Source organism: Peromyscus eremicus, chromosome 12 (assembly GCF_949786415.1).
Source record: "Peromyscus eremicus chromosome 12, PerEre_H2_v1, whole genome shotgun sequence".
In the NCBI taxonomy this organism is placed as follows: domain Eukaryota; kingdom Metazoa; phylum Chordata; class Mammalia; order Rodentia; family Cricetidae; genus Peromyscus; species Peromyscus eremicus.
In genome coordinates, this window is record NC_081428.1 from 77,918,932 (window position 1) to 77,946,503 (window position 27,572).

Here is a 27,572-nt window from a genome sequence, read left to right on the forward strand (position 1 = left end):
TTGTTGAACCAATGCTTTTATTTGGGTTCCCTGCCCCCAGGGAGCTGAAAACCTGCGCACAGCCTGCAGGCAGCTTGGCACAGGGGAGGGGTCTAGGAAGCCTAGTTAGTCAGAACCTCTTCAGGTAGCTGGCTGGTCTCTGTCTCGAGCATCTGGTCAGCCTCGGGGACTTCCTGAGGCTTTTGTTTGTTTGTTTTTTGAGACAGGGTTTCTCTGTGTAGCTTTGGAGCCTGTCCTGGAACTTGCTCTATAGACCAGGCTGGCCTCGAACTCACAGAGATCCGCATGGCTCTGCCTCCCGAGTGCTGGGATTAAAGGCGTGCGCTACCACTGCCTTGGTTCTTTAAAGTGGAGTTGAATGTTACTCTTTCCAATGGTCACAGGCAGGACTGAAGCTGTTATCTTCAAAGGCTGGCCCAGGAGCCTGAGATTGGAGATCCCAGGGAGGTCTCAGAGGGGACCCATTCAGATTACTGCTAAAACAGGGATGCAAAGTTAATAGTCATGTTTGAGTTTCAAAAGTGCATGCATGCGTCTCTCTCTCTCTCTCTCTCTCTCTCTCTCTCTCTCTCTCTCTCTCTCTCTCCTCTCTCTCTCTGTGTGTGTGTGTGTGTGTGTGTGTGTGTGTGTGTGTGTGTGTGTTAATACCCTATGCAAGGTCACACACATTCAGGCCTTAAGCCTATTCATTGCCATGTTAGCATCCAGTGTCTGTAAACAACATCCTCCACAGCAAATGTTGACGCTGGTAAGAGACTCCAGGGTGGGGGTGGAGGCTCCTTTCCTTTCCCATGTCCTAATTTTGTTTCTCTATCTTGCCTCGACTTTCACCTTTTTAACATAGTACAGTGCTTTTCTTCTTTAGCCAGGGATAGTGGTACAAGCCTTTGGATACAAAAACAAGATTACCACAGTTTGGAGGTCAACTAGGCCTACAGACGAGCCAAGGTTACTTAGCAAGAAATGATTGTTATTATATTATAAAAGCAACAAATACTGACCACAAGAGAAGGCCAGGCGCAGAGGTTCAGTGTGTGGTCTCAGCACTTGGGCAGTGAGATGGGAGAGGGTAAGGAGGCCCAGCTCATGCTTGGCTACGTTGAGTTTCCGGTCAGTCTGAACATATGACACCCTGTCTCAGAGAACGAGAGAGAACAAAATCCAACAAAAGAGCTAGTCCGAGATTAGTAAAACCGAGCAGCTGCCGAAGCTGCAGGTGGGCCTGCTGAGTGACAGACGACGAAGGGGGCTGGTCAAAGGCTAAGAGGAAGGAGAGGCCTTGCGGAGTGGGTGATGGCTGAGGGAGGAGTCTCACGGGAGCACTAAAGACCTAGGGTCTCAGAGGGAGAGGGCACATCACAGTCTGCCAGGCTCTGTCTCCATCCCCAACACAGCAAATACAAAAACCAAGTGTTCAAACACTTTCTCCCAAATGCCTGGGGCCATGGGTTTCAGAGACTTGGAGTTTTGAACTATTTGTATAGACATGACACACAGCACCCTATCCTGGAAATCTGAAATGTGCTGATGGTACCTGAAGGTTTTGGATTTCTAGGCCAGGCACATTGCAGACAGCAAGGGAGTTTCAGGTAAGCCAGAGCTATCAAATAGCACAGCCCTTCCTTTAAATAAATAATTGACTTGTGTGTGTGTGTGTGTGTATGATACTGGGGATTGAACCTAACACCTTTTTTTTTTGTTTGTTTGTTTGTTTTTTTTTTTTGAGACAGGGTTTCTCTGTGTAGCTTTGCGCCTTTCCTGGAACTCACTTGGTAGCCCAAGCTGGCCTCGAACTCACAGAGATCCGCCTGGCTCTGCCTCCCAAGTGCTGGGATTAAAGGCGTTCGCCACCACCGCCCGGCTTTGAACCTAACACCTTGTGTATGCAAAGATTCTACCAACCAAGCAGTATCCCCAGCCCACTTAAAAAAAAAAAAAAAGAAAAAGAAAAAGAAAGAAAGAAATCTTTTCGTTGTTAGGTTTTGTTTGAGCCTTTGTAGTCGAAGTCCAGGCTGGCTTCGAATTTGCAGCAAAATCCCTCCCTCAGCCTCCCTAATGAGGCTATGATGCTTCATTAAATATTCATTACAGCATCGGAAATGTCTATCCTCCAAATTATTAAAGAAATTAGCTTCTTAAAATCTCTGTAGAGAACTAGATCACCATAGACTGTGAAAAGCCACAGTGTTCAGTTAAGAGCACTTTGCTGCTCTTCCAGAGACCCTAAATTTAGTTCCCAGCACCCAACTGGGCTCACAACCACCTCAAACTCTAGCTCCAAAGGATCAGAGGTCCTTCTGAGGCACCTGCACACATGGTACATAACAACACACAACATCAACATAAGGAAAAACCAATTGTAGAAAATTTTTTGAACTGAGTGTAGGCAGGGGGATAGGCTTGAGTTCAAGACCAGGCTGGCTACAGTGTGAGAAACCCAGTACTCTCAGAACCTCCCAGATCACAAAACCCGATCATCCTCTTCCTACCCAGACCACTCAACAAGCCCGATCAATAAGGGTTTTCTAGAGCTAAAAACATGGAGAAAAGAGAATGCCATGGCATTCAAGCATCTCAGACCCCTCCCCCCCTTCACTGTCCTGTCACCCCTCGCTCGGCAAGGTGCCGTGCTAGCCAAAGTCCAATCACTGAGACCACATCAAAGTCATCATTGTTCCAACACAGGGGGGAGAAAATGAAAGGAACTTAATTTTAAACGTTTTTCTCAAAATTCTGGTATTCCCTTGCGTGGTTACTCAGAATCTAAGGGGAGGTACACCTGGTTTATCTCGTAATTACAGTTACTGTGGTAGTTCAGTTTCATTTTTTTTTCAGTCAGGATCTTCTTGCTATGTAGTTATGCTGACCTTCAACTCTAGGTGATGATCCTGTTGCCTCAGCCTCTGGACTTCAGGGATTACAGGCATGAACTGTCAAGTCTGGTCTTAACCTTAGAATTTTATTAACTCGTTATCGATCCGATCGTGATTTGATACTTTTGTGTGTATTTTGAGACAGGTCCACATGTAGCCTTCTGATCTCTATGTCTCCCACACCCCAGGAGACAGGATGATAGACGTGGGCCACTAAGTCCGGCTTTGATAAAATGTATGTACCTGAATTGATTGGGCGTGACCCCTCTCGGGTCGGGCTCTGGCGCCCTCTGCTGCCCATTGTGACGCGGGCCACCGGATCGCCCCGGCGGCGGAGGTCCGGCAGAGTGCTGGAGTTATGGCTGAGGCGCAGGAGCAGCTGCTGCAGCTGCAGAAGGACAACCGCGATGGCCGATTGCGGAAGCAGGAGCTGGAGGAGCTGGTGCGTGGGCTGGAAGCCGAGAGCGAGAGCCTCACCGGGCGCCTGGACGAGCTGCGCGAGCGTGAGCGCAGGTGCGAGGGCACCGAGGCCCCAGGGCAGGCTTGTTGGCAGTCTCGGCTCCGGGCGGTGGGAGCTCAGCCTGGAACGCTCAGGCTGGCGGTGAGCCTTCCCAGAGGATCCTGCGCCCTAGTTTCATCATTGGCCAATTTGCCCCGCCCGGCAGCCTGCAGCGGAGACGAAGCCAAGCGTCGCGGGCTATGCGAGGGGAGGCGCGCGAGGCGGCGCGGGAGCGCGCGGAGCGGGCTCGTGGGCTGCTGGAGGCCGCGGAGCAGCACCGGCTGGACCTGGTGCGGGCAAGAGCAGGAGGCGGGGCCCGGGGTGGCGAGGCGGGCGGAGAGGCATAGACAGCCTGGACCCTGTCCGCAGGAGCAACACAATCGGAAGCTGCAGGAACAGTGGGAGGAGCTGTCCAGCCAGGTACGTACAGAGGGTCTCAGGTCACGTCCTCGCCCCCAAGTCCCATAAGCCAGGCACTCACAAGCTCCGTTCCCAGCTTTTCTACTATGGAGGAGAACAGCTGAGTCAACAGCGAGCGGATCAGCAACTGGGGACTCAGCTTATGGCACTGCAGGTACTTGGGCGGGGCTGTGGGCGGGGTCTGGCTGTGGGCGGGGCCGCGCTTGCGTGGGTGGAGCATCGGACCCGAAGGCTAGGGACCAAGCCTCGGGGCACAGCGGTGTGCGAGGCTTGCAGGTTCTTGACTTCACTTGGATCCTCCCGAAGAAACACCTGGAGCTGGCAGAGGCCAAGTTCACCATGCAGGCCGAGGGCCTGCGACAGGTGCGAACGGCGCTGGCCTCTGAGGGGAGGGCTCGTGGGGACAGCATGTCCTGGTGATGCTTACCCAAGGTGTGTCCCTCCCCCCCCCCCCCCCCCCCCCCGGGCTTCTAGAGCGCGCAGCGTACGGAAGAGGCCTGGGCCAGCTTCCAGGAGCAGAGTGGAGTCCTGCAGGTGCGGCCCCGCGGTTCTGAGAGCCGGTCACTTCCCAATGCCCCGCGGCCTCATCCACGGCCCACCGTATCCTCCGCCCTGAGTCCCTGTTGCCACCCTCCAGGAGCTGCAGGGAAAGGTGATGGAGGCAGCGGCTGCGCTGGATGCCACGCGAGGTGGCTCGGAACCGTAAGGGCTGAGATTAGGGAGGACGGCAGGGCAGCGCTGAGCCGGGCCCGGTGGCCCACCTCCGTGCCTGTCCTGTAGGTGGAACTTGCAGCCTCGTCGGGTGCAGGACTGCGCGGGCTCACTCATGGAGGAGGTGGCCAGGGCTGACTGTGTGAGCGCGGGCCGGGGCGCGGGCTGGAGCTGGGACCCACCCGCTACGGGCGACCGGCTCTCTCGGAGAGACTAGACTTGGCTAGAGCCTGGCGCAGAGCTGGATGCCGCCCTTTCTCTGCAGGAAACGCGGCTGTTCCGCGGTGCGGGGAGCATCAGGTGAGTGGCTAGCGGGGGTCCGGCGGTCCGGGTTCGGGGTCTCCGAGCCACCACCCACGCGTTCGTTGGTGGTTCCTCAGGCTATGGGCGCTCAGCGCACTGCAGACGCTGTTGCTGCTCCCGCTGGGCTTCCTGGCGCTGCCGCTGCTCTACGTGGTGCTGGCAAAGCCCGACACCGTCGGCCCGGGGCTCTCGAGTAGTCTCGGCTCGGACGCGGTCTTCCGGCGGCTGCGCTACACGCTGTCGCCTTTGCTTGAATTGCGCCCGCGCGGACTGCTGCCAGCCTAGAGCAAGCATCACCCGGCTTCGCCTACACCTCTGTCTCCTTTGTGGTTTCTGGGGTGCCTGCCTGTGTGAAAAGGGCGGGGGTGGAGCTCGTGTGTTCCTATGGGCCCAGCGACCCCTTGTCACCTGGGCGCAGGGGTACCTGTCCGCAGTGGGGCTGCTCCGGTGCCCAGGCTGTCCTTTCTCACAGCCCTCGCTGCCGAGAGCACCAGCCTGATCCCCTAGGGAGTCGTTTGCTACTGTGAGCCTGAACTTTGGGCAGGATGGATGGTGGCCTGTCAGGTCCCCTCTGTGGTGTGTGGATTATTTTCCTGGGATGCGCAGTTATCCCAAATCTCCCGCAACATTGGGGTTCCCTCTGGGCAGGTTCGAGTTCGCCAAACCCAAACTTCCTCACAGCATAAGCTCACTGATAGTGCTAGTAGTATACGAGGGATGTCCTGCTTAGTGGAAATGAATCTGGGTTGAATTCTGACCCTACGCATATAAGCTACAAACTACTTATTTGGAGGTGGGGTCTCACAGTAGGCTGTCCCGGCTTTGAACTCAATGTAGCTGAGTGATCTTGAACCACTCACCTTCCTGCCTCCACCTCGTGAGTGTTTGGATTGCGGGCATGAGCCATCCACCAGGTGTCGTTTATTCCGTCCTGGGGACTGGACTAAGCATTTGAGTGCTGAGCTATCACCATGGCGTTTAAATAAACAGCTTTTCTGATACTTTTTTTGGTGACTCGCTTAATGGCCGACAAAGTAGTCTATAAAGATGAACACAGAGAAAGCACCTGCTCTAGTTAAGGTTAATCGCATCCAGCAGCCTATTAGTTTTATCCATTGGAGTCTTCAGCTCCTTGGCTGGGGCGATGGCTGTGTTGATCCCAAGAACCCATGTAAAAAAAGCTGGATGTGGTGGTGGTGTCAGTGACCTCAGTGCTGGGGAGGTAGAGATGGGCATGTTAGTGAGCTCCGGAAAATGGGAGACTATCTCAGGAAACTAAGCGGGGTGGCTGGAGAGATGGTTAAGGGCATTTTGCTGCTCTTTTTTCTTTAAATTTTATTTATTTTATGTGCATTGGTGTTCTGCCTGCATGTGTGTCTGTGTGAGGGTGTCAGATCTTGTAGTTACAGACCGTTGTGAGTCGCCATATGGGTGCTGGGAACTGAACCCGGGTCCTCTGGAAGAACAGTCGGTGCTCTTAACCACTGAGCCATCTCTCCAGCCCCCATTTGCTGCACTTAAAGAGGACCTGGGTTCCGTTTCCAGTATTCAGGAAAAAACAGTTGCTTGACAACTTCCTGCAACTGTCCCGGGGATCTGATGCCTCCTTCTGGCCCCTCACCGCGCACCAGGTGTGGTCAGGGTGCACAAACTACATGCAGATACTCATACACATAAATAATGTGTTTTTTTTTTTGTTTTTTTTTGTTTTTTTTTGGTTTTTCGAGACAGGGTTTCTCTGTGTAGCTTTGCACCTTTCCTGGAACTCACTTGGTAGCCCAGGCTGGCCTCGAACTCACAGAGATCCGCCTGGCTCTGCCTCCCGAGTGCTGGGATTAAAGGCCTGGCTCTGCCTCCCGAGTGCTGGGATTAAAGGCGTGAGCCACCACTGCCCGGCTCACATAAATAATCTTACAAAAAACCAAAACCAGCAGGTGGTGGCGCACACCTTTAATCCCAGCACTCAGGAGGCAGAGCCAGGCGGATCTCTGTGAGTTCGAGGCCAGCCTGGTCTACAGAGCGAGATCTATGAACACAGAGAAACCTTGTGTAGAAAAACAACAAAACCAAACCAAACAAAAAGCAAGGCTGGGAGTGTCGCCAGGTCACAGGTCTGGGCTACTACTCTTTATTTTAAAGATTGATTTATTGTGTATACAGGCTTCTGTCTGCATGTGTCCCTGCAGGCCAGAAGAGGGCGCCAGCTCTCATTACAGATGGTTGTGAGCCACAATGTGGGTGCTGGGAATTGAACTCAGGACCTCTGCAAGAACAGCCAGTGCTCTTAACCTCTGAGCCATCTCTCCAGCCCTGGGCTACTACTCTTAGGCTCACTTTTTTTTTTCTCCCCAGAGCTGAGGACCGAACCCAGGGCCTTGAGCTTGCTAGGCAAGCGTTCTACCACTGAGCTAAATCCCCAATCCCTAGGCTCACTTTTATTTCTCAGTTTCATCCTTGCCCTACAAAGTCCATTCCCGTCTACTGATTGACACTTTCATTTTGGGGGCCGTTGGAGATGGGCCTTGTGCATGTCAGGCAAGAACTTTAACCACCAAACTACAGAGATGTGGAGACACAGGCCAGCCTGGTTAAGTCTCCCCTTGGAGATGCCTGAGGCATTAATCCTGGTGGTCACAGCCTGGGGCTGCACAACTAGGGTGGGGTGTTTGCCCATGCACAGGCCCTGGGGTTGATCCTCAGCACCAAAACCAGACTCCTTAAGTTAGATGTGACTTGAAGGACCAGGAACTCGAGAGCGGCTTCCACCGCAGGCCAGACTTGAGGCTAGCAAACAAAGCAAATGCAGCACATTTTGGGATTTTTATTTTTTCCAAGTTTACACAAGAAAATACTTCATGTACCTATGTAGTAAGACAGGTGAACAAGTAGGGAATGTGTCCAGTGCAAACAAAGACTCACACCTGTGCACACAGCACCACCACACGCTTGTCAGTCTCTGGGACCCAAGTTGCAGGTGGCTGTCCCAGCTCCATGCCCAGGCTATGCTAACAGTATGAGCTGCTGGGGGCAGCCGAGGCGTCACTGCCTGCCCATCAGTAGGGGATGTCGTTCTGGTAGTACTGGATCATGTCATAGGTCCGGCTCCTGAAAGGCCAAGTGAGGGAGTGAAGACCACCACCTGGGAGCCCTCCCACATGCTCGCCCTTGGGAAAGCGCAGGAATGGCGGGTGACTTGCCTGTTGCTGAGGAAACAGCTCTGGATGACCTTCATGATAAAGTTCGCCGCTTCTCGCTCTGTCATGTTGGGGCTGAACCTGTGTCTGGGAGAGATGAAAGGGCATTTGTGGCAATCTGTTCTGGCCAGGTCCCTTCTGGTGTGGCCTAGTGTGGTCCCTGACCCTTTCCAGAAACTGCTAGGCCACTCGGGGAGCTCAAGGCCATCTTGCTATTCCAGGAACCCTGTCTGCTTTGTGGTTTAAGGGTACATAAAAGGTTTCTAGGTGGAGCCCCTTCCCCAAATGGCACCTACTTCAAAAGCTTGATTGTCTGGCCTCGGAAACAGGGCAAGCCTGTGTCCAACATGAGTGTGACTAGGGAGACGACTGCATCCATGTAAGGCCTGTGGAGACAGCAAGGGTGGGGATAAGGCCAGCTTGAGCAGGGACCGGCTCAGTCTTGTGACCCATCTGCCACTTTCCCACAGTCTGCCCGCCTCCCTCAGCCAAGCTCATGCAGTCCTTCCCTGTCCCCAGCACGCCAGGCTTCCAGCTGTGGTTTCAAGGATGCTCTGTTTGGTGTTAACCACAGTAGCATGTGGGATGTGGCAAAGCAATACTCCATGTGACATCTAGTTGATGCCGATCTCTACCGTGTAGCTTTGGAGGTGCTGGGGCTGGTGAAAGGGTGGCCAGGAAGTCCAGAGGGGACCCCAAGGCTGAAGGGTGCTGGTAGATGATGATGCTAGCTATGGGAGACTACAGAATGTAGCTGGCAGGTCAGAGTAGGAAGTTGCTCACAAATGTAGGTGACTAGAAGGCACCTTTTAAAGATTTATCACCAGGCAGTGGTGGCGTGCACCTTTAGTCCCAGCACTCAGGAGGCAAAGGCAGGTGGATTTCTGTGAGTTTGAGGCCAGCCTGGTCTAAAAGTGAGTTCCAGGACAACCAGTGCTGTTACACAGAGAAACCCTGCCTTGAAAAACAAACAAAAAGTTTTGGGTTGTGAATCTTGCCTTATTAAAGAGATGGCTAAGCCATCTCTACAGCCAGAGCCACATAGTGAGACCATGTCTCCAAAGACAATTCATATGTGTCCACGTGTTTGAGTGTATGCATGGATGTGTGCAGTGCCTCAAGAAGCCAGAGTGGGCAGAGGATCCCGGAGCTGGAGTTCCGGGTGTCTGTCAGTGATTCCCTCCAGGGGGCATGGATATTCTTTCCCACCTTGATAGCCCTTCCACATTACCCACGGGCTCACCGCACAGCCAGATAACCTCGGACACACATCTCCATGAACCACTTGAAGGGTGTGGCCTCCATCTTGCCCCCCATAATCATCACCATCTCATCTGTCAGCTTGATGTCGGGTTCCCAGCCAAGGTTTCCGCCCGGTGAGCTTTCAAACATGAAGCCAAAGTCTGCAAAATCCCAAAAGGCTGCCTGGGACTGGGGCCGGAGTGAGGTCAGGGGGTTTATCTCCTGCAGAGAAGGACTGGACCACACATGGCCAGAAGTGGGGGGGAAGCAGAGCCACCCGCCAGCTTTCCCGTCGGCGTCTACCAACAGTGTGGCTGCCACTCGAGCTCCCGCTCCCGAGGGCTGGCTGCTCTACAGCCGTCTAACCGGGGCTTTGGGCACACTTGCTCTCTACAGTGGGAAAGGGAGAGTGGTGTGGCACAGCCTGGCTGACCGATGTGGATGATGTGGCCCTTTTTGTCCAGCATGATGTTGCCGTTGTGCCTGTCCTTGATCTGCAGCAGGAAGAGCAGGAGGCTGTAGGCGGCCATGCTTCGGATGAAGTTGTAGCGTGCCTGTGTGGAGAGGGCTGGGGTCTCACTCTGCGCCCCCCCTTAGCGGCAGAGCTCCCAGCAGGGAGTGCAGCTGTGTGGACAGCAGGCAGCAGTCCTTCCTGCACCCTGTGGCTCTTGTTCTGTAACACTAAGAGAAAGCTCTGGGGCACTGACTGGGCTCCTAACAGGGGAAGACAGAGGTAGACAGCGAGCTGAGGCCCAGGGCCAGCTACCTGCTGGAAGGCTAGGGTAGACTCGTCCCCATACTGGCGTGTGAAGTAGTCATACATGCCGAAGTCAGTTTGGCGGCCCAGCTGGTCTCGGGAGGTACAGTCCGGTATGCACTCAATCACCCCACACTAGGAAGGGCAGGAGGAAGGGACAGTTAGGTGGGACCTGGGGTGTGGTTGGTGATCCCTTTGCCTGTCATGCTCCGGGAACTCACCCCAGGGGCAGTGGCTACCACCCGGTAGGGAAAAACAAAGAGGTCCAGGCCAACCAGCTGGAAGATGTTCTTGAAGAGGTCGATGATCTGCAGGGCTAACATGTCCTGGACCGGAGAAGGCACAGGATGCAGTCAGGGTCCTCCCCTCAGCCCCTGGACCACTCAGGAACTAGTGGCCCTTGAGGCTGACACAGCAAGGGAAGGGGCAGGCTGCAGCCTCACTGCCCACCCAGGTTGGGGGGTCACAGAATTGCCCAGAGGATGTGTGAGTGAGGCCGTCCCTTCTTGAGCACTAATGGCGCAGGGTGGGGCTGGGAGGGGGGGTTCTGGGTTTGCTCTAATGGCGCCACAGCACCTGAGTCATACAGTGAAGAAAAGGGTCACGTTTCACAGAACGAGGGGCTCTTGGTGTCACTAGGGGAGAGTGCCTTGCCCTGACAGCCTAAATAAGGCCAGTCTGTCACCTGTCGGCAGTCATCCCCCACTTTGAAGATGGCTGCCTGCCAGCAGATCTTCTTGCCATCAGCCTCCTGCCCACGGCACTCATCCTCGGCATCTGAACGGCACTGCAGACCTGTGGTGGGGGAGGGGTGCTGTCTGTGAGCCCGAAGGCAATGATCCTAGGAGGATCGTGAGAGTCGCTTCTGCAAAGCACTAAGGGGTTCCAAGAAACATGGTTGTCACATAGAACCACAGGGCCAGGAGTTTTCCTAAGAACATAAAGTTTACAAGAAACTGAAACAGAGCCCCCTGCAGGCCAAGCTGAGTACTCAGGGCTGAAACACAGCCAGGCCACTGAAGACATATCCACATTGGCCTGTGTACCCAGAGTTCATACCCCAAATCACAACTGTGATCTTATTTGGAATAAGGTATCTGAAGATGCAATCATGTTAAAAGAGTCATACTAGATGACAAGTGTCCCTTTTTTTGATTTTTCGAGACAGGGTTTCTCTGTGTAATTTTGGTGCCTGTCCTAGATCTGGCTCTGCCTCCCAAGTGCTGGGATTAAAGGCATGCGCCACTGCCGCCCGGCGACAAGTGTCCTTTTAAGAGAGACGTGTAAGACCACATGAGACAGGCAGAGATTAAGTAGTATCACCCCTATGGACTGCTACAACCACAGGAGGGACGAGCCGGAGAACCCCCCTCACTGGAGCATGCCCTTTACATGCTGATGTCAGCCTCTGGATCTGTGAGGCTGCACATTTCTGTGTGTGTCACTCAGACTATTGCTCTTCTGTACGAGCCTGGAGCAACTAGTGGGCCCTACAAAGCTCAGTGACTGGGCTCAGGATGGGATTTCTGGGCTCCAGTGAGGGGCAGCAGATTCTAGGGCCATTTCCAGAGGAGGGGTGAGCCCACAGGTAGATGCACGGCAGACATCTTTTAGAGGATGCTTGTAACAAACCAGCACTTAGAGGAGAGACACCCTCTACCTCAAGGAGCTCCTTACTGACCTTCTTTTTCAAGCTCGCTCACTCCACATCGCTTCACCTTAAACTTGGCCAGATACGGTGCTTTCGCAGCACTGAAAGAGAAAGTAGACATGAGACGGAGCCGGCGGCGGAGGCTTCCTAGTGAGGATGGCTCAGAGTGTGGGGCGGGTACTCACCTCTGCATCGGTGTTCCCGACTTATAGTCAATGTCTAACACAATTGCTTCAGGGTTGCTGGGCAGGTAGCAGCCTGGGTAGGCACAGAAGAGAGGTACAGGGAGCTACATGTCACCACAGGGAGCCACAAACAGTCCTGACACAGGCTTCACATGCACAGCAGCCTTATGAGGACCCTGACGTGTCCTGTGCTCACTGTAGGTCTGTCCTTCCAGATGCAGACAGTCATGATCCATCTAGATGGCTATCAACCCGCCTCCTCCCAGGAGATACTTTTCCAGAAGGTTCTGGACCTTAGCTTGTGGCAACTACCCTGGCTGCTGCCTGGTCAAGTCTCAGTGGAGACTCCCAGAATGCTCTCAACACACTCCTCCTTCTTTGTGCTCCATGCACAGTCAGGTACTCCCTTTTCTCGGTGTGGTGGTTTGAATAGGAATGGCCCCCATAGACTCATATGTTTGAATACTTGGTCACTGGGAGTGGCATATTAGGAGGTGTGGCCTTGTTGGATGGAAGTGTGTCACTGTGGGGTGGGCTTTGAGGTCTCAGAAGCTCAAGCCAGGGCTAGCAGCTCACGGTTCTCTTCCTGCTGCCTGTGGATCAAGACATAGAATTCTCCGCTACCTCTCCAGCATCATGTCTGCCTGCATGCCACCATGCTTCCCACTGTAAGGACAATGGACTGAACCTCTGAACTGTAAGCCAGCCCCAATTAAATATTTTCTTTGTAAGAGTTGCTGTGGTCATGGTCCCTCTTCACAGCACTCAGACACTCAGTAAATGTGTCCATTAAGCAGACAAGAGGAAGTTCATCCCTCCGGTGTCCGATGATGGAGGCCCTAAGTGTGTGATGTGGCTGGCCAAGCCCTGTTTCCATACCAGCCCCACCCAGGGAGGACAGCAGCGCCCTCTTGCCTCACTGGCCCCCACTGCCAGCTTACCAGGCTGCACCTTCACCTCAGACAGAGCTGACAGACAAGCCTTTTTTCTTTCGTCGCCTTTAGGGTAGGGCCTGAGAAACAAGACAGACAGACTCTGGACATGGTGGCACATAGCTGTGACCCCAGGCACTCAGATGTGGGGCCAGAGAGCCAGGAGGGCAAAGGTATCCTCTGCACAAACTGTCCAGACAGACAGGCACAAGGGTCCGGCTTCCAGGGACAGAGCTCAGGGTGTGCTGCTGCTTCACTGACGCCCACCACAGCTGGCTCCTCCAGGCTCAGGAAACCATCCACAGCAACGCCTGCCCTGCATTCCTCCAAGAAGCCCCATGGCCCCGAGGGTGGTGGGGCTGGAGTGGAGCTGCTTCTTGACCTCTGCCCCCACGTTTTGCGGGGTGTGTGCTGCTGCTGAGGCACTGAGAGAACAGGTGGCCGTGGGGCGCCCTACCCAGTACTGGGCTGAAATGCCATTTCTTTCTTTCTTTCTTTCTTTCTTTCTTTCTTTCTTTCTTTCTTTCTTTCTTTCTTTCTTTCTTTTTTTTTTAAAGATTTATTTATTTATTATGTATACAGCATGTATGACTCTGCAGGCCAGAAGAGGGCACCAGATCTCATTACAGATAGTTATGAGCCACCATGTGGTTGCTGGGAATTGAACTCAGGACCTCTGGAAGAGCAGTCAGTGCTCTTAACCTCTGAGCCATCTCTCCAGCCCCCATCTTTCTTTCTTTCTTTCTTTCTTTCTTTTTTATTTTTGGTTTTTCGAGACAGGGTTTCTCTGTGTAGTTTTGGTGCCTGTCCTGGATCTCACTCTGTAGCCCAGGCTGGCCTCGAACTCACAGAGATCCGCCTGGCTCTGCCTCCTGAGTGCTGGGATTAAAGGCGTGCGCCACCACCGCCCGGCTGAAAAGCCATTTCTATAACTTACCGTATGACCTTTGCTAGTAAGCCCCTGCGACCTGGCTCGGCTAGGGTGAGGTTGAGGGTAACTACAACTTTGTTATCAGGTCATGACTGCCCTGGAAATGCACCTCTCTGCAGAGTTGAATCTGGGAGTCTCCCAAAGGCCCACATGCTAAGGACAGTTCCTCACCTTTAACTCCCCAGTGAGGGCAGGCATGGTGGCGCACGCCTTTAGTCCCAGCACCCAGGAGGCAGAGGCAGGAGGATCTCTGTGAATTTGAGGCCAGCCTGGTCTACAGAGTGAGTTTCAGGACAGTCAGGACTACATAGAAAGACCCTGTCTCACCGCCCACCCCAAGGAAAAAAAAACCTCTCCAGTGAGTTTTAGGTCCCTGGGGCTGCAGCCTTGCAGGGGCTTATGGGACACCGTTCTCTTCCTCTGCTACAGCTGTCACATGTGCTTAGCACACTATCACTAAGAAGACATCATGTTGTTCCCCACCTCCCCGTGTGTGTGTGTGTGTGTGTGTGTGTGTGTGTGTGTGTGTGTGTGTGTGTTTTATGTTGCTCTGGCTGTCTGGGAAATCACCACGTAGGTCAGGCTGGCCCCAAACTCACAGAGGTCCACCTGCCTCTGCCTCCCAGGTGCTGGGATTCGAAGTGTGTGCCACCACGCCCGGCTACATTGGTCCTCTTAAGCTGATTGTCTCAGGTGTTTGTAAGTTGACCTCCTTCCCCACCCTTCTGTGTGTGGTCAGGGACCTCAGGGAATTCCCCAGGAGCAGCCTGCACACACTGAGGGCAGGTTAGGGAGTGGAGGAAGCTGGGAAGAACTGTGCCCAATGCTCTTTTTCCTAGGTCACCTTGGGCAAATGTCAAATGCCAATGATAGTCTGCCTGCTCATGCTAATAGGTAATGCCCCGAAAGCCCCCAGAGTGGAGAACCTCGGCTAACACAGACTGGGGTAGGTGGGATGAAGACAGACATCTCAGAAGGCTGTCTCTCTTACTTGATGATAGCTGAGACGTTGGTGATCTTGTTGAAGAAATCAAATTCCCGTTGATAGAAATCTTTGGCTGGGCCTGAGAGGGACCCTGTGATCTCTTCCACTAACTGCTCCAGAAGGTCACCGATGTCAGCTGAGGAGACAGAGATGGTGAGTTTTATGGCTGCCACAGGGACCCTTAAAGAAAACCCTCAGCCAGGTAGTGGTGGCACACGCCTTTAATCCTAGCACTCAGGTGGATATCTGAGTTCGAGGCCAGCCTGGTCTACAGAGTTCTAGGACAGAGAAACCCTGTCTTGAAAAACCAAACCAAATAAACAAAAGCCCTTAAGTGTTAAAGATGTTTGCTAGACAGTCAGCTGGGGCTCTCCAGCTGCATGCAGAATGGATTCTGTAGACTTGGTAAAGGCCACAACACGCCATCCTTTCCCTCACTGTTGACACTGGTCACGCTAGCCCCTTCGCAAAGCTCAAGGTAGGGCCTGTCTGACTAGTTACCTAAGCCCAGGTAAAGCCATACCAATTGTTTGTTTTGATTCTTTTTTTTTTTTTTTTTTTTTGGTTTTTCGAGACAGGGTTTCTCTGTGTAGTTTTGCGCCTTTCCTGGCACTCACTTGGTAGTCCAGGCTGGCCTCGAACTCACAGAGATCCACCTGGCTCTGCCTCCCGAGTGCTGGGATTAAAGGCGTGCGCCACCACTGCCTGGCGAATTGTTTGTTTTGAAACAGGGCTGAAAGTAGGTTGGCCTTGTACTTGTGACCCGTGCCTCCACGTCTCAGGTGCTGTCTACAGATGTGTGCCACACTCTTAACATACTTGGTGCTGGGCTTTGTTCCTGCTGGGCAAGCATTCCATCAACCAGAACACACTCCCAGCCTGAATTACTTGTTCTTGTTTCCAGACAGGGTCTAGCTACAGCACTCAAGCTGCCCAGGAAGTCATGATCCTCTTGCCCTAGCACTGGGTGCTGGGATTACAGGCGTGCACCACATCTGGTTACAGTTATTGCTTTATTATACTCTACCTTGAAAACATGCCTTTTCAGTATTGTGTGTGAGCAAACAGGACGTTCATGCAGGGCCCCGGGCACATGTGAAGACCCCACGGTTCTGAGAAGCACCTGGCCTTCTGTGAGATGATCCTTGGTATGTGGGTTATATATGCACGCACATGGAGGCAGAGGTCAGCCTTAGCCTTGTCTGTTTTGGTTTCTGAGTCTCACTTAAGGTTTGGAGAAGAATCTAGGCTGGATGGCTAGCAGCCCCAGGGACCTGAGTGTCTTAGCATTCTCAGCTCGGGGAATGCAAATCTCTGTACCGCTCCTGGTGTTCATTTGCATACAGGGGTGCACACAGGCCATGGCACTTGTGTGGAGGTCAGAGGACGGTTTGCCGGTTTGCAGGAGCTGGCTTTCTCCTTCAACCTGGGAATCAAACTGAGGTCAGGTTTACTGGCTTTACCCACTGGGTCATCTGGATGGATTGGTTAATTATTGATGTACTTGAGACACAGTCTCATTTTTCTAGGTTGGAGCTGAGGGTGACCTTGAACCCTTGATCTACCTGCTTCTACCTCCTGAGTGAGAATGCTGTGATTACATGTATGTCCCTCCATGTTTGGCTTCATGGCTCTCTATTTTGTACTTTATATTTTTCTTTCCTTTAAAAAAACGAACAAAGCCGGGCGGTGTGGTGCACGCAGCACTCGGGAGGCAGAGGCAGGTGGATCTCTGTGAGTTCGAGGCCAGCGTGGTCTACAGAGCTAGTCCAGGACAGGCTCCAAAGCTACAGAGAAACCCTGTCTCGAAAAACCAAAAAAACAAAAAAAACCCAAAAAACAAAAAACAAAAACCAAAAACAAAAAAGCGAACAACCACCACCACCATGGAACCCAGACTACACTACATGCTACACAGCTTGAGACTCCTAAATGCTAGGTCACAGGCACATCCACACCTGGCTTTTTGGAAGCAGGGTCTCAGCTATCCCAAAGTGACTTTGAAGCTCTGCTCCTTCAGTCTCTACCTCTTAAGTGCCAGGATTACAGATGCGCACCGCCACATCTGGCTTGGGTTAGGTGTTGAGTATTGACTCTCAGGCCTTGTGCATGTTAGGCAGACATTCTATCCTAAGTCCCTTCTTAAAAGGCAGGGTGTCATGTAGTTAAGGCTGGCCTGAACTACTGATCTTCCTGCTTCTGCCTCTCAGATGCTGGGATTATAGGCTTGTGTCACCACACTCCAGGCATGTGTCACCACACTCAGCTTCTTTTTTTTAAGACAGGGTTTACTATACAGTTCCTGCTGGCCTGGAACTCACTGGGATCAGTTTGCCTCTGGCTTCTGAATGCTGGTATTAAAGGCATGCACCACCACACCCAGCTTTCTTTCTTTTCTTTTTTCAAGACAGGCTTTAATCCCAGCACTTGGGAGACAGAGGAATGCAGATCCTTGAGTTCAAGTCCACCCTGGTCTACAGAGCAAGTTCTAAGACAGCCAGGGCTACACAGAGGACCCTGCCGAAGAGGGTGGTGTCAGTCTCCTATTGTTCAGGCTGGCCTCGAACTTGCCTTAGTATTGGGATTAAAGGACTGTGCCATCAGGCTGGCTAGAGCGATAGGAATTCAAACAAACAAACAAAACAACTATAGGTCCAGACTGAACTTGAGCTGGAAGAGGCTGGTCTAGTCTCAAAATAGGTGTGGCTCTGGCCACTAGGAGGATGGACAGAGGCAGGCCATGATCCAAAGGAATCAGAGCCATTGAGGAAACTGTTACTGTCAGCCTGAGTTTTGAACCCACAGACGACAGCTTAAGAGAACATCCTGAGAAATGACAGACTGTGTGGAATGAGAGACCTCAACAAAAAGCCCAGGGTTTTAGTTTAGAGACTTAAAAATAATTTTGTGTTGCAGAGGAGGATGTGGCAATGTGTGCCCACCACACCAGCTTGGTGGGTGTGCAATGGAGCCAAAGAAAGGTCTATCCAGAGAGGCCTGTAAAGCCTGGTGCCCACTTAACAGGGAACAAAGTGTTGTTGGTAGCCTTGAAGGAGACACAGAAGGACGTAATCTGAGAGGCTACTTTGAAAAGTGTGGCAATTCATTCATCAGGCAGAGGCAGGCAGATCTCTGAGTTCGAAGCCAGCCTGGTCTACACAGCGAGTTCTGGGACACAGAGAAAGCCTGTCTTGAAAAACAAACAGAAATAAAAGTTGGCAAGATGGAAACCACAGAAGTTATGGAAGACAGGCAGAGTGGAAAAACTTTTGATGATCACAATCCAGTTGATGAAATTATTCAGAATACTTTACTATTAATGGGCATAATTGTGAAGTGCAGAAAGGCCCTTTCTAAACAAGAGATGCAGTGTGTGGGATGCAGTCTGAGAAGCTCTGGTCATTTTATGTGTCACAGAGGGAACTCCGGGTGTGCTGGAAACTTCGGTGGAAGAGGAGGCTGTGGTGGTGTCCTGGTTATGGCAGCAGAGGAGGCTATGGTGGCAGTGGACCCGGATATAGAAACCAAGGTGGAGAAGGAGGAGATGGTTACAGGAAAGAAAGGGGGACACTTTGGTGGCAGTAACTGTAGTGGTGATGGTAACCATTACAGTGACAGCAGCAATCGTTATGGTCCAATGAAAGGGGCAGTGCTGGCCGATGATGCTGGTGGCCCTGTGCTGGTGCTCACGGACCTGGTGCTCTAAGTGGTGGATACAGAAGGTTTTGTTTTGAGACAGGGTCTGTGTGTAGCCTTAGCTGGCCTGAACTTGCTTCTTAGACAAGGCTGGCCTCGAACTCACCGAGATTCACCTGCCTCTGCCTCCTGAGTGCGGCAATTAAAGGCGTGTGCCAGCGTGTTCAGCTCTTTATTTATTTGTGTGTGTGGATAGACACACACTATGGCACACATGTGGAGGCCAGAGGACAACTTGCAGGATCTGTTATCTCCTTCTTCCAGGTGTGTTCCAGGAATTCAGTTCATTTTGCAGTTTTAATGGCAAGTGCCTTTATCTACTTAGCCAGGTCTGGGAGCAGAGGCAGGAGAATCAGAGTAAGTTCTAGGGCTACAGCAAAGTCCTGTCACAGATGAGCAGGTGCATGAGCAAACCAAGGAGCAGATGTGTGAGGGGCTTACAGGTTCTTCCATTTGAGCACAGCTGCCCTGCCCCTGAGTTGGCCACTCTTTATTCAGTCCCAGCCTGTGACAGGACAGGTGCCTGGCCAGCAGGGAGTCCTCACACACCCCAGGAGCTGCAAATACCATCTTATTCACAGCAAGGGCTCTACGAAGGAAGTCCCACTCTGTATGTTAAGGGGGGAGAGGTGCCACAACAGGACAGGACATAGAATAGTCCCCAGGCTGGGGTAGCACACACACAGGGCCTGAGAAAGCCGGTGGTGATGGGGAGAGGCCAAAGTACTCACGGTCTTTCTGGTGCCCTTCTTCATCGAGGTAGATGTTAGTTTTCATATTCCAGATAAACTGGTGTGCCAGAAGCTGGGATTTGGCTGCTGCCCAAAGAATGTATTCACGCACATAGCCCATCTATAGGAAGGGAAGACCACAGTCAGCCTTTGCTTCTGGAAGAAAGTCTTCCTAGCCTAGTGCGAGAGGTAACTCCCACCACGTGGCTGTGTGCTGCTCGGTTATGTAGATGTACCCGTTAGGATCAGGGCTAAGTCTAGCCGAGGGGCCGGGGGCTGGCCACTCATGGGCCAGGGCTCAAGGCATGAAGTCCACAATACAGGCCTGGGTCTCCTGTGTGGTTCCCTTGGTATTAAGAACAATGACTCTCAATTTCTACTGCTGTCAAATACAAGAAACACAGAGGCTAACTCTGAGATACCCCCTTACACCTGTCAGAATGGCTAAGATCAAAAACACTAATGACAGTCTATGTTGGAGAGGATGAGGAGCAAGGGGAACACTCCTCCACTGTTGGTGGGAGTGCAAACTTGTACAACCACTGTGGAAATCAGTATGGTGGTTCCTCAGAAAATTGGGAATCGATCTACCTCAAGACCCAGCCATACCACTCTTGAGCATATACCCAAGGAATGTTCAATCACACCACAAAGATATATGCTCAACTATGTTCACAGCAGCATTATTCATAATAGCCAGACCCTGGAAACAACCTAGATGCCTGTCAACTGAAGAATAGATAAATAAAATGTGGTACATATACACAATGGGGTACTACTCAGCAGAGAAAAACAATGACAGCATGAAATTTGCAGGCAAATGGATGGAACTGGAAAATATCATTCTGTGTGAGGTAACCCAGACTCAGAAGGGCAAACATTGTATGTACTCACTCTTAAGTGGATGCTAGATATAAAGCAAAGGACAATCAGACTGCAACCCACAGAACCAGGGAGGCTATATAGCAGGGGGGACCCTAGGATGACTGTGGCTTATAATAAGTTTTGGTTTTAAAGCACGTGGTGGCCACCTGCCCAGGACAGGTGGTCTGCGTGTGGCAGTCCTAGGAAGTCACAACATGGAGCTAAGCCGTGGGCACTTCTGGCTGGTGCTGAGGGCACTGGGAAAGCCAGGCCTCTGGTCCCCGTGTCCTTTTTCCAAAGTGCCGGCTGTACAGGCCCGGACCCTCGGTTGTGTGGCCAAATAAATAAGCTTTAGTGAAACATTTCACTATTAGGATAAGAATTTATACTGTATCAAGCTGATGAAGAAAAAGCTGACCGTGGGGCTGGTGAGGTGGCTCAGAGGTTAAGAGCACTAGCTGCTCTTCCAGAGGTCCTGAGTTCAATTCCCAGCAACCACATGGTGGCTCCCAACCATTGATAATGAGATCTGGTGCCCTCCTCTGGCCTGCAGGGACACATGCAGGAGGAATATTGTATACATAATAAATAAATAAATCTTAAAAAAAAAAAAGAAAAAGAAAAAAAGAAAAAGCTGACCGTACTTTCAGGAGGGGAGGCTAAAATCTTTTTAGAATATGGAGTAGCTGATGTCTACCGTAAATCAAACAGTGAAGGGGAAGAGGAATAGGAATCTCACTTACACAACTTAAGTAAAACATAGCTCTCTGAACAGATGAAGATAGGTTTCTTCTGTATCCCAGAATCTAATCAATATTTATATGTATAATTCAGCTATCACTTGGCTTAAAAGGGCTTATTGGGAAATGTTATCATTTATACCATTTTCTACAGAGAAAATATTTTTTTAAAAGATTTTGTTTATTTATTATGTATACAGCATGTACGAGTGCAGGCCAGAAGAGGGTACCAGATCTCATTACAGATGGTTGGGAACCACCATGTGGTTGCTGGGAATTGAACTCAGGACCTCTGGAAGAACAGTCAGTGCTCTTAACCTCTGAGCCATCTCTCCAGCCCCTACAGAGAAAATATTTTACTGTTTAAAAAAAAAAGAAAAAAAATTCCAAAAAACCAAAAACAACAACAACAACAACAAAACCACAGAGGCTAGGTTCCAAAAGCTCATTTATAAGGCTGTCAGCATTCCACAGTGACAGGATCCAGAAAGCTGAGGGTACAGAGTAGCATGTAGCCAGCACACTGATGGCTACCGTCTTATGGATCTCTCCTCTCTTTTCATGTCAGTGTCCCCTACCTCAGTCCCTCACCCACCTTAGTGTTGGAGATATGGTCTCTTAGCGACCGAAAGCTTGCTGATTTGGCGGGACTGGCTGGCTGGTCCCAGGAAGCCTCGAACTTCTGCCTCCTCAGCTCCAGGTCTATAGGGGATGCTATGCCTGGCTTTTACATGGATGCCAAGGTTTGAATTCGGGTCCTGTGCATACATGGCCATTGTTTAACTCAGCCCTCCCCACATGCCTAGTGACTCTAGTTTTAATGACCATGTCTTAGGTTAAAGAGTGACCTGGGACTAGAGAGATGGCTCCTCAGATGAGAACAGAGGTACTCTTGGAGAGGACGGGAGTTCAGCCCTTAGCACCACAGCAGGCTGCTTATAACGCCTGCAACTCCAGGTCTAGGGGACCCACAAGTACCCGAACACACACATACACGTGATTGACAAGAGCAATAATAAAAATAAACCTGTAAAAACTGAAGTGGGGTAGCAGCTCCTATCTGTAATCTCAGCCCTTGTAAAGCAGGACGCACATTTGAAGGCACCCTGCACTACAGAGTGAGAGATGATAGCAAACAAAACCGGAAGGAAAGGCTGGAGAGATGGCTTAGCAGGTGAAGGCATTTGCTGCCACGCCTGGTGACCTGGCTACAATCCCAGGGACACACACACACACACACACACACACACACACACACACACAGAGAGAGAGAGAGAGAGAGAGAGAGAGAGAGAGAGAGAGAGAGAGAGAGAGAGAGAAAGAAATCTCCCAAACTTAAAAAAAAAAGAAAAGGAGGCCGGGCGGTGGTGGCGCACGCCTTTAATCCCAGCACTTGGGAGGCAGAGCCAGGCGGATCTCTGTGAGTTCGAGGCCAGCCTGGGCTACCAAGTGAGTCCCAGGAAAGGCGCAAAGCTACACAGAGAAACCCTGTCTCAAAAAACCAAAAAAAAAAAAAAAAAAAAAAAAAAAAAAAAAAAAAAAAAGGAAAGGAAAAGAGAGCAATAATAGCATTAATATGAGAAATGGCAGAACTTTCTTCAGAAGTACTCTGCCCTTTATAGCCATCCATCCTTCTCACTACCATAGCTCTTTGCCCTAGCCTTCTACAGTGGCCTGTTTCTGGTTCAGCACCTTAAAAACCTCACAGTCTAAACCGTTAAGGCCCCTTACCTGGTGGTGAGTGGGCAGACATAAGCCTGTAGGTGTTACTGACCCTGGCTAATTAATGGGAGGGACAGTCTCCATGAACATCCTGCTTTGAAAGGACTTAAGAGCACCAGTCTGTTGTCTTGGGCCTGAGGACCCGGTAGAGGGAACAGGAACGTGGAGAGCCAGAGTACATTAGGTCACTGTATAGCCTAGCCTGGCTGTCTTAGAACTGCCTCTGTAGACTGCAGTACAATATTATTGTAAGGGGTGTTACTTTTGTTTATGTTGCATTTGTGTACCTCTGTGAAGCTGGGTTACGGTGCCTGTGTAAAACACCTGATGGTCTAATAAAGAGCTGGCCAATAGCAAGGCAGGAGAGAGGACAGGTGGGGCTGGCAGGCAGAAAGGATATATAGAGGGAGAAATCTGGGGGAGAAGAGGAGAGATGGAGAGTTGAAAAGGAGAGGAGCCAGCCACCCAGCTACACAGCAAGCTGTAGAGTAAGAAACAAAGAAAGCCGGGCAGTGGTGGCGCACGCCTTTAATCCCAGCACTCGGGAGGCAGAGGCAGGCGGATCTCTGTGAGTTCGAGGCCAGCCTGGGCTACCAAGTGAGTTCCAGGAAAGGCGCAAAGCTACACAGAGAAACCCTGTCTCGAAAAACCAAAAAAAAAAAAAAAAAAGAAACAAAGAAAGGTATACAGGAATAGAAGAGGAAAAGCCCAGAGGCTAAAGGTAGATGGGATAATCTAAAGTATAGAAAAGTTGGCTAGAAACAAAGCCAAGCTAAGGCTGTGCATTCATAATTAAGAAAAAGCCTCCATGTGTGGATTTATTTGGGAGCTAGGTGGTGGGCCCCCTAAAAGAGCAAAGACGACCAACAGCAGTAGACCAGACTGGCCTCTAACTCAGAGATTCACCTGCCTCTCTCCCAAGAACTGGGACTACAGGTGTACACCACCAGGCCCAGCTCCGTGAGAATCTTGGCTGTGGAGGTGGAAATGAGAGGTTCTACATTAGAGGTTCTCAAACTTCATAATACGACCCTTTAGTACAGTTCCTCATACTGTGGGGACCCCAACCACAAAATCATGTTTGTTGCTACTTCATAACTATAATTTTGCTACTGTTATGAGTTGTAATGTAAATATCTGTGTTTTCTGATGGTCTTAAGTGACCTCTCTGAAAGGGTCATTGAACCCCCAAAGGGGTCTCAATCCTTTAATCCCAGCACTCGGGAGGCAGAGCCAGGCGGATCTCTGTGAGTTCGAGGCCAGCCTGGGCTACCAAGTGAGTTCCAGGAAAGGCGCAAAGCTACACAGAGAAACCCTGTCTCGAAAAACCAAGAAAAAAAAAAGAACAGCTGATCTAGGAATTTAAGTCCAGTCTTGGCTAATGGTTCAAGGCCAAGTTTGAGCTACAAAACACCTTGTCTCAATAAACAAAAACAAAAATGTAATGGAACGAATTAAGTTGTCCAAATTCACAAGTTTGTTGTTTTTTTTTTTGAAACAGGGTTTCTCTGTGTGGCCCTGGCTGTCCTGGAACCCACTCTGTAGACCAGGCTGGCTTCAAACTCAGAGATCCACCTGCCTCTGCCTCCTGAGTGCTGGGATAAAAGGCGTGCGCCACCACCGTCCAGCAGTAAACAGAATTGTAAAGCTGGGTATGGGTCACATTTATAATTCCAACACTTGGGAGGCAGGTAGACCGTCATGAGCTTGAGGCTAGTCTGGATTACATGACGAGACTGTTTCAACAGTAACCCTCCAAACACAAGACAACAACAAAACACACGCAGCCCACTTGTATGTCCTGGCGCTGACAGTGCCCCACTCACAGCTTACTGTAGCTGCCTGAGTCCCCACAGGCATAGCAGTGTGGTTACTGTGCAGGTCACTACCCAGAACACACGGGGTGCCTGGGCAGTGGCTCCTGCTCCCCTGCCCCCTTCCTTAGCTCAGGCCCTTCTGCTAGGCCCACATGGAGTAGGAGTGCTAACCAGGCAGTAAAGGGGAAAGTAAACAAGCTTCTGGAGAAAAGCGTCCTCACAGTAGTTCCATAAACAACAGCATCAACGCTAAGTGCTGGCCTGCTGGCTGTGGCTGTACGTGCTACCGACGTGGTATCTACACGGTTCCACCACTCAAGAGTCGGGAGGTTGCTAGGTGTCTAGTTAGGACTCAGTTTTCAAGACAGGTTGGCCGCTGTTCCCGAAGCACCTATCTGAAGACTACAGATGTAGCATCCTGGCAGCCTGTGGGGATGAAGGCACCCGGACGTACAGCCACAGTGCTAATGGGAGCACAGAGGCCGAGTCAGGACTCAGATCATCTAGAGTCCAGGATAAGATGGGAATGTGTCATGTTGCGCTCATTGTGGCTGTAAGTGGCTGAACTATCTCCCAAATTCACATATGGAAGCACCTCAGCATGTGATATAAAGAGGTCATCAGGGTAGGTCCTGTTCTAGACTAAGGGCAGAATGGGCGAAGACAGGGCAGAGATACCGCATACCCACTGAGGGAGAAGACCAGGAGGAGACCAGGCGGAACCTCAGTGCTGGAGCGCTAGCCTCCAGATTTAGTTACAACAACTATGCGCACGGGTGTTTTGCCTACACGTATGTCTACACGTATGTCTGTGCACCATGCCTATGCCTGGTGCCCACGGAGGTCAGAGGTGGGGCTGACTCCCCTGGGGCTGGAGTTCCATATGGATAGTTGCCAGCCGTCATGTGGGTGGTGGGAACTGAACATGGTTCTCTGCAAGAGCAGCAACAGGTCTTAACCACTGAGCCATCTCTTCAGTCCCAGGATTTATTTATTTTTTGTATTATTGAGATAGAATCTCTCTATGTAGTCCTGGAACTTATTTTGTAGACCAGGCTAGCCTCAAACTCAAAGGTCCACCTGCCTCTGCCTCCCAAGTGCTTTATTCCCAAGGGAATAAAGGCGTGCGCCACCACAGCTGGTAAAATGTACTTTTTAAAATTTTTATTTATTATTTTGTGTTTGTGTGAGGGTGTGAGTGCCACAGTGTGCATGTGGAGACCAGAGGACAACTCTACAGTTGGTCCTCTCGTCCCATCATGGGATCCGGGATTGGACTCTGGGTCAGGTTTCTGTGGCAAGCACTTTTATCCTGGGCACCATCTGGCCTCCAAATTTATGTGAAAGTAAATGTCTTTTTTTTTTTTTTTTTTTTTTTTGAGACAGGGTTTCTCTGTGTAGTTTTGGAGCCTGTCCTGGATCTCGCTCTGTAGACCAGGCTGGCCTCAAACTCACAGAGATCCGCCTGGCTCTGCCTCCCGAGTGCTGGGATTAAAGGTGTGCACCACCACTGCCCGGTGTAAATGTCTTGTTTAAGTCACCTGGTTGTTGCCACTTTTCTGGTCATGTGATTTCCTGCGACCTGATCCAAAAAAGAGGATCCTAGAACAGGCTGCCCACCCATAGGAAACAGCAAGACAATGCACCAAACCCGGCCTCTCTGCAGCACACGAGTGGTTATGAGTGGTCAGTCTGAGGGAGCCCAGAGGGCGCCTGTTTGAACCGTGGACTAGGGGCTAAGGGCAGCAGTATGTACAGCTCTCGGAGGAAGTGGGAAGCTGTGCCAATACGTACCTTGTCATATCTGAGGGCCTGCACAATCTGGGGGATGTAGAACAGAATGGCATCCTGTAGAAGGAGGAAGGACTGTGACTTCAGAGGTCTAACATAAAACAGTAATGAGCGCTGGACCTGCACATAGGATGCCGCCCCCTGCTGGAGAACTGGGGAAGGTGCAGAGGATCACAAGGAAAGTATCCAAGGCTTTGTGACACACATTGGTGAAAATAAACACGCAGAGGAGCCTGCCCAAGGTAAACAGGCTGAAGTTACTACAGACTTGCTGGTGCTGATGCTGTGGCAAGCAGAGCTCTAGAATAGAACATTCTACAGACCCTCCATCATAGAATCTCCCCAAGAGTTTGCTGTTGGGGTAAGAGGCATGGGTACACTGCTCACCTCTCATAGGAGGGACCAAACTCAAGTAAACTTTCTTTTTAACCAAAAGATCCAATTAAAGCTTAAAAAAAAAAAAAGCCACAAACTAGGTAACACATATGAATTACAACTTTTTTTTTTTTTTTTTTTTTTTTTTTTTGAGAAAGGGTCTCACTGTGTAACCCTAGCTGGCCTAGAACTCAGAGATGTGCCTGCCTCTGCTTCCCTGGTGTTGCTATTAAAGGCGTAGGCATGAGCCTCCACAGCCCAAATTCAGCCTCTGCAACTACTGGAAGCCAGTAAGACATATTCTAGATGAAGCCACACAGCTGGGTGCATCCCAGGTTGATCTGTCTTACATCTGCCCACTTAACCACACTGGGAAGCTACACCCTAGGCTGGCCCAGCAGGGCTCTGGACTCACCGGAGGGAAGGACCGCAGGACTTTCACCCCATACTGTGCAGTGAGAGGGTGTGGCGGATACATGCTGGAGAAGTAGGAGAGGCCTGTGGGCGGGTCCGTGGGTGCCCAGCACAGGACATGGCTGAGCTCCGGGGCATCGGCATCAATGGTGTGCCAGGTGACCAGGAACTAGGAGAGAGGTAGAGACAGGGTTGCAGTGGTCCTTTCAGCCACGGCCTGTTCAAGAACGGCCAGAGCAAAGGGCAACAGGCTGGGTGTGGTATGCAGTCTTTAATCCTAGCATGCAGGAGGCAGAGAGAGGCAGATCTGTGAGTTTGAGGCCAGCCTGGTCTACACGGCAAGGTCTAGGCCAGAAAAAGAAAAAAGTGACAGTAAAAACCACTTATGATAAAATGGAAAATGTTTCTGACATGTGATACAAAGTAGCATCATCATCATCATCATCATTATCATTATTATTTGGTTTTTCGAGACAGGGTTTCTCTGTAGCTTTGGTGCCTGTCCTGGATCTCGCTCTGTAGACCAGGCTGACCTCGAACTCACAGAGATCCACCTGCCTCTGCCTCCTGAGTGCTGGGATTAAAGGCTGCCACCTGGCCGATATTTTATTTATTTTTATGTGTATGAGTGTTTGCCTAAGTGCATGTCTGTGTACTATGCGTGTGCACGGCCTGCAGAGAACAGAACAGGGCTTGATCCCCTAGACAGGAGTCACAGACAGTTGTGAGCTGCTGTGTG

General features: G+C 51.1%; 2 protein-coding genes and 1 long non-coding RNA gene across 3 annotated transcripts in view; 1 reads left to right on the forward strand and 2 right to left on the reverse strand.

Moving 5' to 3' along the window:
• On the reverse strand, window positions 1-4,212 carry LOC131922618 (uncharacterized). The gene is made up of 2 exons (XR_009382347.1): window positions 3,117-4,212; window positions 1-473 (listed from the first exon to the last, which is right to left on the reverse strand). It is a non-coding gene; the product is annotated as an uncharacterized LOC131922618 (long non-coding RNA).
• Tmem191c (transmembrane protein 191C) lies at window positions 2,762-5,807 on the forward strand. The gene is made up of 10 exons (XM_059277443.1): window positions 2,762-3,386; window positions 3,539-3,662; window positions 3,742-3,792; window positions 3,869-3,946; window positions 4,099-4,155; window positions 4,267-4,326; window positions 4,430-4,494; window positions 4,573-4,645; window positions 4,769-4,803; window positions 4,884-5,807. The coding sequence occupies exons 1-10, from the start codon at window positions 3,232-3,234 to the stop codon at window positions 5,089-5,091; spliced, it is 906 nt and encodes a 301-aa protein (XP_059133426.1). The 5' UTR covers window positions 2,762-3,231; the 3' UTR covers window positions 5,092-5,807.
• A 1,800-nt stretch (window positions 5,808-7,607) lies between these two features.
• Window positions 7,608-27,572, reverse strand: part of Pi4ka (phosphatidylinositol 4-kinase alpha) — a 121,949-nt gene continuing 101,984 nt past the window's right edge. The window contains exons 20-34 of the mRNA XM_059277046.1: window positions 26,835-27,002; window positions 26,048-26,101; window positions 19,111-19,231; window positions 14,690-14,819; window positions 12,777-12,847; window positions 11,836-11,908; window positions 11,681-11,751; window positions 10,685-10,794; window positions 10,221-10,325; window positions 10,009-10,134; window positions 9,676-9,796; window positions 9,244-9,403; window positions 8,297-8,386; window positions 8,004-8,087; window positions 7,608-7,911 (exon numbers count right to left, since the gene is read on the reverse strand). Of these exons, the coding sequence (XP_059133029.1) occupies window positions 7,860-7,911; window positions 8,004-8,087; window positions 8,297-8,386; window positions 9,244-9,403; window positions 9,676-9,796; window positions 10,009-10,134; window positions 10,221-10,325; window positions 10,685-10,794; window positions 11,681-11,751; window positions 11,836-11,908; window positions 12,777-12,847; window positions 14,690-14,819; window positions 19,111-19,231; window positions 26,048-26,101; window positions 26,835-27,002 (1,536 nt within the window). The 3' untranslated portion in view covers window positions 7,608-7,859. The remainder of the gene's footprint in view (window positions 7,912-8,003; window positions 8,088-8,296; window positions 8,387-9,243; window positions 9,404-9,675; window positions 9,797-10,008; window positions 10,135-10,220; window positions 10,326-10,684; window positions 10,795-11,680; window positions 11,752-11,835; window positions 11,909-12,776; window positions 12,848-14,689; window positions 14,820-19,110; window positions 19,232-26,047; window positions 26,102-26,834; window positions 27,003-27,572) is intronic.

Excerpts from the sequence above, each read along its gene's own strand:
- Tmem191c (XM_059277443.1), top strand. The coding sequence starts at position 3,232 with ATGGCTGAGGCGCAGGAGCAGCTGCTGCAGCTGCAGAAGGACAACCGC. Across the intron at positions 3,387-3,538 it reads CTGCGCGAGCGTGAGCGCAG|CCTGCAGCGGAGACGAAGCC; the intron begins GTGCGAGGGCAC and ends CCCGCCCGGCAG. Across the intron at positions 3,663-3,741 it reads AGCAGCACCGGCTGGACCTG|GAGCAACACAATCGGAAGCT; the intron begins GTGCGGGCAAGA and ends CCCTGTCCGCAG.